The following is a 15,580-nucleotide window of genomic DNA, read 5'->3' on the forward strand; positions in this document are numbered from 1 at the left end:
ATTGGTATACCTATTTTATCTATATCAGTGCTGTTTCAACTCTGAGCTTTGCTGTCACGACAGCAGTTGAGTCCCTAGACAAATGTGGCTACTTGTATTTAACAAAGATTTCTACGCTTCTCACAGATGAGCTAGAGACTTTACAGATTCTTTCAGCTTAGTCAGTTACCTGTTTAAAAAGGTAGTTTACTCAACGGTTATTATTTTAAATGACAATAGAGTATTTTAAATCATAAGAGTGCAAGTACCCCACTGTTCATGTTTTCTCCGTTGATTGTATTTCTGGGCTCTCAGCTCTTCAAAGGAAAATTCTGATTCTCCACGAATAAGCTTCTCCTTGCAATACATAACAACCTGCTGAACATCAGTTCTGGCTGCTGCAGATGCTTGTGCAGAATAACCTGATTTAGAAATCAGGATCACCCTTTGTTCCCTATAATGGGGAAAAATGTATTATTTACCACAGTATACTACTAAAACAGCTCTTGAAGGAAACTAAGTAATAGATACTGCACAGGTTATACTTGCTTTTTTGACTCTTTATCACAAGCTGAAGACATTACCCCAGAAACTTCTGAACCCTAAAAAGACAGAGAAGAAACATAAGTATTCACTTAACTGATGAGAAACTAGCACCCAAATTATTTCATAGAACAATATGAAAGTATTGGAGGAGCTTCTTAATCATCACTAGGTTTATCTGTTTTTTATTTTTAAAAGATTTTATTTGTTCATTTGAGAGAAACAGAGCTACCAAGCAAGCACAGGAGGAGGGGCAAAGAGGGAGGAACCCAAGTAGACCCTGTGCTGAGCACAGAGCCTGATGTGCGGCCCGATCTCTTGACCCTAAGATAATGCCCTGAGCTGAAACCAAGAGTCAGATGCTCAACCGACTAAGCCACTCAGGTGCACCAATCATCAACTAAATTTATATATGTTCTTTAATTTAATTATTAGTTATTGATTAGTTATTGATCTTATAACTTTTATAACTAAAGAGTCCAATAAGAAAGTGATTTAAAAAAAGTTCTTCTTGGGGGGTACCTGGGTGGTTCAGTTGGTTAAGCATCTGACTCTTGATTTCAGCTCAGGTCATGATCTCAAGGTTGAGATCGAGCCCACTTAAGATTCTCTCTCCCTCTGCCCCTCCCCTGCCTCACTCCTTCCACCACCTCTTCGATAAAAAAAATTACTACTTGGTAGTAGAGAAGGGCTCTTATTTCCCTCCAACTGACAGACTAGGAGCTGGACCAGTGCCAATGTGTTATGGGATTAATATTCTAAAATTCTTTATCAATTAAAAAAAAAATCACAAAAATTCCCTCCTGGTACTATTCTATTCTCAGGAGTTCCCAATGCTACTACTGATTCACTAAATAAATATTTATTGAATATCTCATTCATGTCATGTCCTGAGCTAGGTCCTGGAAATGTGACCAAAAATAAGATCCATCTCTGCTGTCTAAAAGTTTACATAATTGGGGCAACAGGAAGCAATGAGGCTGGTAAATGTGTAGAATGTAAAATGAGATCGTTTGAGAATCTAAGTTAGAAATGCATATTCCATGTCTAGGAATGTGTTACATCAATAAAACTTGCACATGTGCACTAAGAATTCGTGGATTTAGCTTAGAAGAGGTCCTTAGCAAACTGAAAGAGCAATTGTACCACAAAGAGGAAATCTTCTGGAAAACAAGGCTGAAGGAAGCAAAGACTTGAGCAGAAGAGATCATAGCAGGGCAAAAATCTCAAGGAGGATGAAGGACAAGTACAAGTAGAAGACCATTTTTCCCAATTATAATGGCAAGGAGGGATGCAGTTACATTTACTGGTTAGTGGCAGAAAATTGACAGATGTCATCTAATGGTTTTTGTTGTCTCGTTTAAACACTCTTATTGTCAGCTCCTGAAGGAGAGGTTAGAGACCTCTAGGTCTCAAGTTTGAGAGAAGTGAAGTTTAAAATCATTACAAGGTGGCATTAGAGAGTGAAAGGGGACACATAAATACATAAAATATAAAGAATAAACCAGGAAATTGGAAACATAATTTCTGGAGAGGAGTTAAAGCCCTGTTTGAAGTTATAGGCACCATCTTTCCAAGCTCTTGAGGTTTTTAAACAGAGCTCAGGAACCTCTAGGTGGGTATTGTCCAGTGCAGGAGGGATTCTGGGGCCTAAGTGAGGAAGGCTGGTAGACAAAGAAGAGAAGCTGCTAATGAGGAAGTGAAGATAAAAGGTTACATAGTGGGGGCCCCTAGGCCAAATAAACACAGGAAGCTAAGGCCAGACTGTAAGTTATTTAAATTTAATATTTGAAGTGAGCAGTGGTAGATGATGACAGGCCACAGGTGCAGGTGGCTGACAGAGAGGTTAGAATCAGAGGGATAGTGTCAAACAAATGAAATGTCAAAGTGGATGTGAAAGGCACCTAGACGACCGTTAAATGCCATTCCCCATTTCCACACAACCCATGAATGTTATTATTACCTGATTCTTAGAAATGCAGGCTGAGTTATTTCCTGGATTTGATTTTGATGTCATCATTTGGTTTAAAATCTGAGTATTATGCAGAGGTTCTGAGGTTCTTACTACAGGAGGAAAAAAGGATGAAATAAAGAGAAACAAGGGTAAGATCATATTAAATAAAATTATTACAAATACTTTCCCCTGGTCTTTCAGTAAGTAGCATAAGAAATAAAACAACTCATTGACCACTGTCTCAGAAAATTGTAACTAAAACATTTTTTTTTAAGATTTATTTATTCATGAGAGACAGAGAGAGAGAGAGAGAGAGGGAGAGAGAGAGAGAGAGAGAGAGGGAGGCAGAGACACAGGCAGAGGGAGAAGCAGGCTCCATGCAGGGAGCCTGACATGGGACTCAGTCCCGGGTCTCCAGAATCACACCCTGGGCCAAAGGCAGCTCTAAACTGCTGAGCCACCTAGGCTGCCCTAAAACACTTTTTAGATAAGAGAAACATTGTAGAGATAATTTAAACAACAGGATAGGATAGTTGATACTTTTTTTTTTTTAATTAAATTTATTTATTTATTTATGATAGTCACAGAGAGAGACACAGAGAGAGAGAGAGAGAGAGAGAGAGAGAGAGAGGCAGAGACACAGGCAGAGGGAGAAGCAGGCTCCATGCACCGGGAGCCTGATGTGGGATTCGATCCCGGGTCTCCAGGATCGCGCCCTGGGCCACAGGTAGGCGCTAAACCGCTGCGCCACCCTGGGATCCCCAGTTGATACTTATTGATGTCAAGAACAACATTTCTATAAAGAACAACAACATTTCTTTAAAAGTTGCATTAAACACTATGATACAATTCAGAATAGACAGATTCTCAGATTCTCGAGTAAGTCTTGTCCTCTATCTTGGGCAATTTAAATTTTTTTTAAGTCCTAAAAATATAATGAAATCAAGTTTTCTTGTGGGTTTGCTTATTTAAATTGTTACAATAGAGCTCTGCTCTCCAGAGATTTTTTGCAAGGCATTATTACCAGGGCGTCTTCCCCATTATCTAAGACAATCCAGTCAATAAATACCAGATGAATATTTTTAGGGAGAAAAAAAGGCAGTGCATATCAGAAACTTACAACTTAGACATTTAGAAAGTACTATTTTACCTTGAGTTGGCAAATGCGTTTCGGTGAGGCGTGCCTGAAATAACCTGAATGACAGGAGTGAAGGCATCAATATGGATTATAAATTTAGTTTAATACATATTTGTATTAAAGTGAAAACTATATCTATCTAGATCGATCTAAACCTATCAAGATAATAAACAAACAAACAAACAAACCTATCAAGATAGCCAATCATAAGCTAGTTAAGACTGAGGTAAAAAAAAAAAAACATGAGAGACACCTAACTCTGGGAAACGAACAAGGGGTCGTGGAAAGGGAAGTGGGCGGGGGGTTGGGGTGACTGGGTGATGGGCACTGAGGGAGGCACTTGGCGGGATGAGCAGTGGGTGCTATGCTATATGTTGGCAAATTGAATTCCAATTACAAAAAATAATACAAAGAAAAAGATAGGTCAAGAGAGAACGTAAAGTTGAACATCAGAATTGCTTCAAAATTAAAAAAAAAAATTCTGGGATTTTCTTCATATCCAATACACTACATTAGAAAAACTTCCACTTTTGCCTAGTTTATGTTAGTATTTCTTTTTGTTTAAGATTTTATTTATTTATTCATTAGAGACACAGGCAGAGGGAGAAGCAGGCTCCATGCAGGGAGACTGATGTGGGACTCAATCCCCGGTCTCCAGGATCACACCCTGAGCTGAAGGCAGGCGCTAAACCACTGAACCACCCAGGGATCCCCTGTTATGTGAGTTTAAGAAATACTAACATAGGGGATCCCTGGGTGGCTTAGCGGTTTAGTGCCTGCCTTTGGCCCAGGGTGTGATCCTGGAGTCCCAGGATCGACTCCCACATCAGGCTTCCTGCGTGGAGCCTGCTTCTCCTTCTGCCTGTGTCTCTGCCTCTCTCTCTCTCTCTGTCTCTCATGAATAAATAAATAAAATCTTTAAAAAACAAACAAAAACCTCACATAACAAATGTACCCTCTTTCTCTGTGTATCAAGCACAAATGTTACAACATGGGATGCTTGAGCTCCCTATGTTAAGCATTCTACACATCTGGAACATAATGAACATATAATGTTTAGAAGTAAAAAGTCCAAAACTTAGACTACTACTCCAAAAGGCAGATATATTACTGTTCATCTGTGAGAACTTTTTTTAAATATGTCATTTCATGGCACCTTTGCACACCAACTCACCTGCCAAGTAATATGCAATTTCCAAACCTAACATTTTTGGGTGATGTGAGCAAGAATGTATAGTATAAAGAGATGAAAAGATGTACAACCAAATGCCAAATCTTTTGAGTCTTAATTCAAACAAACCAGTAACTTAAAAAAGAAAAAAATCTACAATGTTTTACATGATGAGGAATGACTGAATATTAAAGGATATTAAAGAACCATAGTTAAAATTGGAGGTTTGAAAATGGCATAACATTCTGTAAAACAAAAAAAAAAAAAAAAAAAAAAATCAAAAAAAAAAATCACTTTTTAGAGATGTTTATGTGTTTGGGGTAAAATATTTTGCTGTCTTGGATTTACCTAAAATTCCTCTGCATAGAAAGTCATGATCAAACGTTAGTATTTATTAAAAATAGGTGATAGGTAAATGGGAAGTTCATTATACTAATTTTTTTTTTAATGTATGCTTGAAAATTTTCATAATAGGGACGCCTGGGTAGCTCAGTGGTTGAGCATCTGCCTTTGACTCAGGGCGTGATCTCAGAGTCCCTGGATCAAGTCCCACATCGGGCTCCCCTCAGGGAGCCTGCTTCTCCCTCTGCCTGTGTCTCTGCCTCTCTCTCTGTCTCTCATGAATGAATGAATGAATAAATAAATAAATAAATAAATAAATCTCTAAAAAAAAGAAAGAAAAGAAAATTCTCATAATAAACTTTAAAAAAAACATGAGCACTGTAGCAAAGCTGAAAACAATGAGTGATTAAATGCTGGTTTAATAAGTTTTTTCATATACTGCTAGAGAGGGGGCCAATAAAAAACTGGTATTACCTTTTGAGTAGGTAATATAGTTATAAGTACCAGAAAACTTAAAAACTCTCATACATCCTTTGATTAGTTTCAATTCTGAGAATCTATCAGAAGGAACGAGATAAAAATAGGAAATATATTGGGAGAAAACTCTATAATAAAGGAAAAAGACTGAGACAAAGCTGCAGGTGTATTAAAGCAGTGTAAATCCTTTAACAAGCAGAGAAAAACATGCCAACTAAAATGCCAGGTTTCTTCTGTTTCTTTGGTTTTCTGTATTTTTAAAATTTCCTGGGCAGCTGGGGTGGCTCAGCGGTTCAGGACCACCTTTAGCCCAGGGCATGATCTGGAGATCCGGAATCGAGTCCCATGTCAGGCTCCCAGCATGGAGTCTGCTTCTCCCTCTGCCTGTGTCTCTGCCTCTCTCTTCTCTGGGTCTCTCATGAATAAATAAATAAAATCTTAAAAAAACAATAAATAAAAATTTCCTAAATGAGGTATATTAAATCACAGAAAACAATAAAAGTTGTGAAAAATAAAGTTATTCATTAAAATATTCACTATGTTGCTCTTTATAAAAATCAAAATGTTGGAAACACCTTCAACGTCCATTTAGAGACCACTTCAAATATGACATAACTCTGGGACAGATTTTCACCTACTTTATAAGTAGTATAAAAATTCATAATTTCTTAAGGGCAGTATAAAGCTCAATATACACAACAGATAATACAGTATGATTTACTGTTAAAATATACAAATCCAAGGATGCATACATAGGCATAGGAAAAGATAAAAGATAACCGGAAGGCAATGCACCAAAATGTTGACTGTAATATTTCTGGGCAGTTTCCTTTTCTTTATACTATTCTGTATTATTCACATTTTCACAATGAGAAGGATTTCCCTGTATAAACAGATAACAATAAAGGATTTTTAAGAGCAAACATGACATTTTCAAGTAGGAAATACCATGCAGAGTTTTTTGTTTTGGTGTTTTTTTTTTTTTTTTTTTTTTAAGATTTCATTTATTTATTTGAGAGAGAGAGAGAGAAAGAGAGAGGGCATGAGCAGGGAGTCGGATGTGAGGCCCAATCCCAGGACCTCAAGATCATGGCCTGAGCTAAAGGCAGATGCTTAACCAACTGAGCCACCCAGGTACCCTGAGTTTTATTTTCAAACTACCTGTAGTGTTGTTGCAGCAGCTCTCTTGGTTCGGCCTGGTTTTGAAGTCCTCTTCGAAACACAGCACTGGCATGCTGCAGCTCTCCCTGACCTTCCAGATGCCCTGCCCAGGCTACATAGAGAGGAGATGACATGGTCCCGATCCCATGGTTGTACAGAAACTCAAAGAACTGATGAAGATCACTGTTGTACTCAGCCTACAGAAACCCAAAGCAAACAGATATAAGAACAAAGGAATTGCTGGTCTAGGTATGGCCCAGAGCCCAGCCACCTTCTATGCACAGTCTTCATGGAGGCTTTCTAACAGCAAACCTAAAAGTTAAACTTATTCCTTTTCTTAACATTCAGTGTCCCCCAAATTACCCACACTATTTCCCAGGGTAGTGACTTCCATAATGACTCATGATATAAGTGTTATGGTTGTCTTAATCAAGCTTGCTGAAGTGCCATAGGGTGCCTCAAATACTGGTATTTTGTAATTTAGTGAACAAATCCATTTTAACTCTATCCATTCATGATTACTAGAACTCATGCCCTCAAAGCCTTCATTTCAAGACTGAAGAGACCCAACTTTTTAAAGCTTAACCTGAAGCAGCCTTATTCTTTTAGTACTAAATTTACTTCCTGAGAATTAATATTTTCTTAATTATTTACAATGAATCTAATTTACTCCCAGGAACCCTCTGAGTACCTGGCAGTGGGAGCTTATCTTTCCATCCTCACACACCTCTTATTCAACAAAACTTTTAATTTAATGATTTCTATCTCATGTCATAATACTTACTTGATAGAGGAGGAGGGTTTTATTTATTTTTTATTTTTTTAAACTTTTTTTTAAGATTTTATTTATTTATTCATAGACACAGAGAGAGAGAGAGGCAGAGACACAGACAGAGGGAGAAGCAGGCTCCATGCAGGGAGCCCGATGTGGGACTCGATCCCGGGTCACCAGGATCACACCCCAGGCTGCAGGCGGCGCCAAACCGCTGCCCAGGAGGAGGGTTTTAAAATCAAATTCTTGACTCTGTAATACAGAAGCCAAAAGCTTCTAAAATACACATCTCAGGCCATACAACTTTAAAAAATTTTTTATTACAAACAGAAGAATTAAAACAAGACGATCTAAAATGATCTTAAAATCTGGGGAAATAAGCAAAAGTATAATATGATTACAGTTTGATTATACATCTGAAAGTATACTTACAAATTTTAAACAATAATTGATGAATCTTGGGTCATTGTGGTATTTCTTCTTATCCAAAAACTCCTTCATTAAATGTTCTAATAAAGTTGTCAAGTATTCCTTATTCTCAGGAAAATTCTCTTCTACCCACTGCATGTAACTAGAAAAATATAGATAGCATTAATTTTCAGGGCAGCATATAGTTTGTTTAGAGGAAAAAAAATAAACTAAATGCTAACCTTTCCCATTCACCAAGTGGGTCATCGCCCTTGTAGCTCTGCATATGGGCTTCAAACATTCTAGAAAAGAGAAAAATATGCACATAACTTACTAGGGATGATTCCTAAAAGCAAAAGATTTTTTTTTCATTTTATATGTCTCATTTATACACCTTAACATGAAAATCTTAAATACTAGTTCAGATGCTATATTAAAAATTAAAAGATTATTCACTTGGAAGTGGTCAGAAAACTTAGATGCAGTGTTTTTCCAGAAGAAAGCAAGACCCAAAGCCCCTGAAGCTAGCCTTTATGAAAGAGGCAGCTAGAAGAGGGTCTTGGACTATCCCTAAGAATCTCCTTCTCCTGTCACTGATGCCCAATGTTGCTACCATCATGAGGGGCAGTGTCCAGAAGTTGCTATTCCTCACATGATGGACCCCTCCTCTTGCTGCTCAGGAGCTTGGCTAAGACTTTGCTAGGAGACCTGAGGGGGCTTATGAGTGGGTGTGGGAGCCTAGGGCACCACCAATCAGGTTCCCAGAGAGTTTGTTTTCTGGGCCTCTATGGAACACAGCATCCCTGAGGAAGAACACATAATGGCAATGTTCATAAATCAGCCACCATGGCTCCCTCTGCTTGCTGCTACTTCTGCATATCCAACCACAGCTTAAAAAAAAAAAAAAAAATCAGCCAGGCAATGAAAGTTCTCTAGGGGCACTTCAGTGTTAGGATGGGGGCAAACGAACAAACAGAAACATGTAAAATAAAGTCAGGTGACATTAAGCACTTAGGGGAAAAACAAAACAAAACAAAATGGGAGATGAGGCAAGAGTGTGTCAAGAGTCACAATTTTTAGATAGAGTGGTCAGGGAAGGCCACTCTCTCTGAGGGGGTGACACTTGATCAGTGCCAGGGGGCCATGAAGCTATTAAAGTGTGCTGAGCTGGAAGGATGGGGTAACAACATGTAATGTGCATTTTAAAACATCCCTCCTGTCCCTCCAAGTAAAGGGGACAGAAAATGGGAACACAAGTGGGCAATCAGTCAGGGAGCTACTATAATCCCAGTGGGTGTGAACTGGACCAGGGTGGGAAGAGAGCAAGTACGGAACTTGGGGTGTTTTGGAGAAAGAAACAATGAGACTTGCCTTTGGGATTGCTTCACTGGGTGTGAGAGAGATTCAAGCTAAGAAAGACGTCAGGTTTTCCATTAGAGAAATTACATGACTTTCGAAAAGAAAAAAAAAAAAGGATTTGAAAGCAATACTTTCTTCTGGCTATCATATCAGTATACCAATGAAATCAATGTTTCTTATGACTCAAAATCTAGAAGCCAAAAAAGAAAAGGTAGATAAACTAGATAAACTATATACATACATATAGTATATAGTATATATATGTGTGTGTGTGTGTATATATATATACACACACACACACATATAAAAGCTTCTATATGTCAAATAAAACATTAAGAGTCAAAAGAGAAATGATAAACTGGTATAAAAAAAGAGCTTTTAGAAATTGGGGGGAAAACAATGAAAAAAAAAAGGGCATTCCACAAGAAAATACTCAACCTCTCTCATAAGAGAAATTCACCTCATTCAGATACAATTTCTCAGCTACGAGATTGGCAAAACTAAAAAACAAAACAAAACAACAACAACAAAAAAACATGGCAACCATGTATAGATGAAACATTGAAACAAGCACTCTCACATCTTGCTTGCAGGTAAGAGTGCTCTTGATCCCTGCCAAGGGAACTGGTAATATCTGCCAAAATTACAGATGGATCTACTTTGACCTAGCAAATCTACTTCTGGGACTCTAGAAAATAGATACATCTGTACATGTATGTGCAAAATACCACATGTACAAGATTTTTCACTGCAACTCTATTTAGCAAAATGACTGTCAATAATCCAAGGATCCATCAATGAGAGACTTTTTGAATTGATTATGGTACATGAAATATGTAGTTGTAAAATAGATTGAAAAAGAAGCTCTATAAACTGATAGAAATCTCCAAGGATACTGTTAAACAAAAAAAGCAGTGTATATATGCTCTGCTACACTTTACACGAAATACAGGCAGGAATTGTACACACATACACATACATAACACTCATCCATATACACACATACATGTATGCATATATAGATATACTAATGTATTATTATAATATAAATATATCGCAAAAAGAAACATTTGAAAAATAAACTAGAAAAATGGTTATAGGGATCCCTGGGTGGCGCAGCGGTTTGGCGCCTGCCTTTGGCCCAGGGCGCTATCCCGGAGACCCGGGATCGAATCCCACGTCGGGCTCCTGGTGCATGAAGCCTGCTTCTCCCTCTGCCTGTGTCTCTGCCTCTCTCTCTCTCTCTGTGCGTGTGTGTGACTATCATAAATTAAAAAAAAAAAAAAAAAAAAAGGTTATATATCGGGGGTGGGTGAATAGATAGGTATAATAAATCTCAGTGAATACTTTTCTAAATCTTTTTCAAAAGCTAAATAAATGTATTACTTACTTTTAAAGATTAAGAAGTAATTACTTCTAAATTTTAATCTCCTTTTCATGCCTCAGACGTGAGGAAGTTTTCCCCAAAATATGTTAATAAATAAGCTGCCCCAAATAAACACTTCATATTCCAATACCAACCACATTTCCCTAGTAAAATGGCCTGAATACACTGTAAATTAATACTGAAAACATCCAGTTCACTGGAGCAAATTAGTCTTTACAAAGTCAAAATAAGGTCAGAAATACTTGATTTCCCTTTTTAAAGTGGGGGGAAAACAAGCTTCTAAAAGTGAAAGTTTTGCCAGCTAGACTGAAGGCTAACGAAGTCTTAAAGCAAACAGGTTTTTGCTTTGGCTGTACTTAATGATCTCCGCCTTCTGATCCCCAAAAGAGCACATTACCTTGGTGCTGATAAAACTAACCAGTTTTATTTCCTGTCACATACAACTGAACTGCTTTAAAATGCGTTTGAAACAATCTAGATAAATCACCTATAAAGTCGTAAAGCAAAAGTGTGGGAATTTAAAGAAATCGCTAGCAGGTTGACATAAATGATAATAAACATAGCTTTTTAAAAAAAAAAAAAGTTCACTTTATTCACAAGACTTTTTTCAAATTGATTGTGGGGGATCCCTGGGTGGCGCAGCAGTTTAGCGCCTGCCTTTGGCCCAGGGCGCGATCCTGGAGACCCGGGATCGAATCCCACATCGGGCTCCCGGTGCATGGAGCCTGCTTCTCCCTCTGCCTGTGTCTCTGCCTCTCTCTCTCTCTCTCTCTCTCTCTCTCTCTCTCTCTCTCTCTCTGTGACTATCATAAATAAATAAAAATTTAAAAACAAAAAACAAAAAAAACAAATTGATTGTGGGATTACGGGTAAGAGCTATTGTAAATTCTCTCCCTACTGCAGTTTTTGGTTTTTTTTTTTTTTTTTTTGACTGTCTTTGAACGTTTCTCATGAAACCTACACGCAAAGCTTAGGGTTGTTCCTTGTTTTAAGATTTTATTTATTTATTCATGAGAGACAGAGAGAGAGAGAGAGAGAGAGAGACGGGCAGAGGGAGAAGCAGGGTCCATGCAGGGAGCCCGACGCGGGACTCCATCCGGAATCCCGGGGTCACGCCCTCAGCCGAGGGCAGGCTCTCAACCGCTGGGCCACCCAGGAGCCCCGAGAACTTCGGGTGTCTGTTGGGTTAGACATTTTTTTCTCCCAGGGCGGCGGTCCGCCCAGAGCGGATTCCCTGCGGAGATTAACCGAGAGCTCGGAGGGCCTCACGAATGTGGCCATATTCCCCCAAACTGCCACCGTGGTGGCGGCCTGGAGGACGAGGGCCGCGGTCTCAGCGGACAGCGCCAGGTACACGGTCCGGGGTCCTATCCACCACCCACGAGTGGCTCACAGCCTCGCCGGGTGGGAGTGAGGGCGGGGCGGGGGCCTGCACACCCCGAATCCTAGGTTACCCCCACCCCCACCGCGGAGACTGCGCCCCCGCCTGCCCTCATCCCACCAGACCCACACTTACTGAAAGACATTTTCCGGGTTATCCATGGCGAGAGGACGCAGGCCAGCAGCAACTCCGCGGCCCCAGCGACGAGCCGCCGCGGATTTGAATCTCCCGCGCAGCCGCACTGGGCGCAACGAGCGTTGGCACGGCGTCTGGCGATTGGCCTCGGCCGCACACGGGCTGGCCAATCGCCGGGGCAGTTGCCGGGCGACCTTTGTCCCGCCTCCCTCCGGCGCGCCGCCGCTTCCTCCCACTCCCGCGCGGTCGCGAGTCCCGCAGTGAGCCCGCAGACCGCTCAGTGCGGTTGGCTCTTGTCGTACCGCGTGGGGAGGGGGAGCCCTGCGACGTGGGCGCGCGGCTGGTAGATTGTGCACGGCAGGGACGCCCGGGTGGCTCCGCCGTGGAGCCGCTGCCCTGGCCCCGGGCGTGATCCTGGAGACCCGGGATCGAGTCCCACATCGGGGCTCCCTGCGTGGAGCCTGCTGCTCCCTCTGCCTGTGTCTCTGCCTCTTTCTCCCTGTGTCTCATGAATAAATAATTTGTTTAAAAAAATCTTAAAAAAAAAAAAAAGATTACACGTGGCCTATGAAAATGATGGGTTAGCACCCTCGCAGACTTCTGGGCTTGATGGAACAGATCTGAAAGGCTGTAGGGGTGCCCCAGAGCGGAGGAGGGGGCTGTTTCCTACATCCAAATGGCGATTAAAATAAGAATGGAAGAGTTTGGATAGATTGTAGGATGCCAACAAGGAAACTTTCAACATCTTCTGTGGAACTGGGAGCTCTGGAGACCCAAGTTCTGGAGAATTATAAACAAAGGGACTTGTGAAGGAGTCCAGATGTCTAAGAAGGAATATGTGGTATGCTGATAACTTCCTGCCTTAAAGTGAATTGGAAGAGTCAGCCTCAGCTCCTCTGCCCCTTGGACTTTAATGACTTCCCATCCTGCCTCTTCAGGTTGTTTCAAAAGTCACATAACAGTGCAAGTAAATACAGAGAGTTATTAATCTGATTACCTTCCTTTTGCAGAAGCTGTGTGGGTGTTTGCTCTCTGAGAGCCCTTAACAAATCTCTTTATAAAAAAAAAAAATAATAGTGGCTGTTGGAAATCCTGACTCTCACAGTCAAGGGTTCCTTCCAGAGTGTGGACCTATTTGAATCTACAAAAGAATCCGATTTGTAGCCCTTAAAATGGAAAGGGCGCTCACTCTGGGGTCTTTAGGCAAATGTTAGGTTCTGCTAACCATCACAGGAATTAATAGATTGTTGCACTTATTTAGGCTTTCTTTTTTTTAAATATTTTTAAAATAGATTGTATTTATTCATGAGAGACACAGAGAGAGAGAGCGAGAGAGGCAGAGACACAGACAGGGGACAAGCAGGCTCCATGCAGGGAGCCTGTTGCAGGACTCAATCCCGGGTCTCCAGGATCACACCCTGGGCTGAAGGCAGGCGCTAAACCTCTGAGCCACCCAGGGATCCCCTCATTTAGGTTTTCACCTTGCATCTGACAAGATGCTCCATCATCAATTAGGAAATGTTGATTATCCATCATATGTATACCAGGTGTCATTGGACACCTAATACCTAATTACAACCTTGTGTTAGACTCAAACAGATCCTTCCTTAAGAAGCTAGGAGCTTTGTCTGGGAGATGAAGACACAGTCATAGATACTATTTAAAGGTGGTATACATGTGTATTAGGTGCCATATTACTGTTCGGATTATCAGGGGATCCAGAGGAGGGAGGGTAAATGGGGACTGTCTGTCACATAAAACTTCATGAGGAAGGTGGAGCTTGAATTGGGCCTTGAAGGGGGTGGATCTCTCCCTTACTGGCATAGCAATTTTTAAATAAGTGGCTTTGAAAGTTTCTCATGACACCTGCACACAAGGTTTAGATTTTTTGTAAGTTAAGACTTTTTTCTTCCAGAGTGGTGATCTGCCCAGGGTAGATTCTATTACAAAGAATAAAGGAGAATTCCCAGGGCCTCACAAATTGCCCAAATCCCCCTAAAGTGCCGCTTTAGCCATAGCCCAGGTGAGGAGTGCGGAGGTGTCAGTGAAGAGTGCCAGTTACATGGTCAGGGGTCCTTTCCTCCACTGGGGAGTGGCTCACAACCTAGTATGGGTAGGGGTAGGGGTGAGGTGTGGACATACTCCAAAGCCAAGGGAAGAAGAGGAGGGGCAAAAGGAGACAGGACAGAGGGAGAGCCTGGAGGAGGTCATTCTTGGAGAAAGGAGGGTTTCTGAAGGATCACCCTGGAGAACTGTTAATGAGTAGTGGAGATTTTTCTTGAAAGACTGGTTTGATAGTTTGATGGCAAATCTTTTTTTTTTTTTTTTTTTTTTTTAATTTTTTATTTATTTATGATAGCCACAGAGAGAGAGAGAGAGGCGCAGAGACACAGGCAGAGGGAGAAGCAGGCTCCATGCACCGGGAGCCCGACGTGGGATTCGATCCTGGGTCTCCAGGATCGCGCCCTGGGCCAAAGGCAGGCGCCAAACCGCTGCGCCACCCAGGGATCCCGATGGCAAATCTTAAATGCTAAATTAAGGAATTTGTACTTGATCATAATAGTAATCGGGCCTTTTGGGAGCAGCAGGTCCAGTTATATGTAAAGTACACCTTTCCTGCTTCAGGGGCAGAAATATGCAGTTACAACTTTCTCTTTCTTTAAAACTCTAAATGAAAAAAAATAAAAAATAAAAATAATAAAAATAAAACTCTAATTGATCTGCTGATTTCAATATTAAATTACTAATTATGTAAATTGACTAACAGATTCTCTAAATTTTTAGGAAGGCCAATAGATAAAACATTTTTATATGTATTTGGGTTTTCAGTGACTTGTTATCTCAGTAGCATAATCTCCAAACTTACTGGAGGGATGCCAGGCCATGTCAAGGGATGAACTCCAACCTCAACTTTTCCAAGAAACAGCAAATGGGCAAATGATTCAAACTTTTTTTTTTTTTTTTTTTTTAGGAAAGGTGGTGAGAGAGGACGAGGGACAGAGAGAATCTGCTGAATGTGGAGCCCAATATTTGGCTCTGTCTCACAACCCTGAGATCATGATCTGAGCCGAAATCAAGAGCTTAACCAACTGAGCTGCCCAGATGCCCCATGACTCAAACTCTTAATCTGGCTATCAGTTTCTTGATCTGTAAAATGAAAAAAGAAATCTGCTTCCTTTTCTTTGTGTTTCTCTGACTTCCACTATGTTATAACCTTACATGTTTCTCCACTTAATTCCCGGACTCTCTTGGTTTATCACATGATATCAAAGTTAGTGCTCTGTTTAGAAAAGAAAAATGACTATTTTCCCCTACGTTCTGTCTATTTGACAAATGCAAGTAATCACAGACGTACATTTATCTTCCTTCCTCT

General features: G+C 40.5%; 1 protein-coding gene across 1 annotated transcript in view; it reads right to left on the reverse strand.

The window, feature by feature from the left end:
• BUB1 (BUB1 mitotic checkpoint serine/threonine kinase) overlaps positions 1-12,327 on the reverse strand; it is a 43,024-nt gene extending 30,697 nt beyond the window's left edge. The window contains exons 1-8 of the mRNA XM_038561422.1: positions 12,208-12,327; positions 8,188-8,247; positions 7,970-8,108; positions 6,766-6,962; positions 3,627-3,670; positions 2,486-2,586; positions 529-581; positions 249-433 (exon numbers count right to left, since the gene is read on the reverse strand). Of these exons, the coding sequence (XP_038417350.1) occupies positions 249-433; positions 529-581; positions 2,486-2,586; positions 3,627-3,670; positions 6,766-6,962; positions 7,970-8,108; positions 8,188-8,247; positions 12,208-12,233 (805 nt within the window). The 5' untranslated portion in view covers positions 12,234-12,327. The remainder of the gene's footprint in view (positions 1-248; positions 434-528; positions 582-2,485; positions 2,587-3,626; positions 3,671-6,765; positions 6,963-7,969; positions 8,109-8,187; positions 8,248-12,207) is intronic.
• Positions 12,328-15,580: the final 3,253 nt, after the last annotated feature.

This window comes from Canis lupus, chromosome 17 (assembly GCF_011100685.1).
Source record: "Canis lupus familiaris isolate Mischka breed German Shepherd chromosome 17, alternate assembly UU_Cfam_GSD_1.0, whole genome shotgun sequence".
Lineage (NCBI taxonomy): Eukaryota > Metazoa > Chordata > Mammalia > Carnivora > Canidae > Canis > Canis lupus.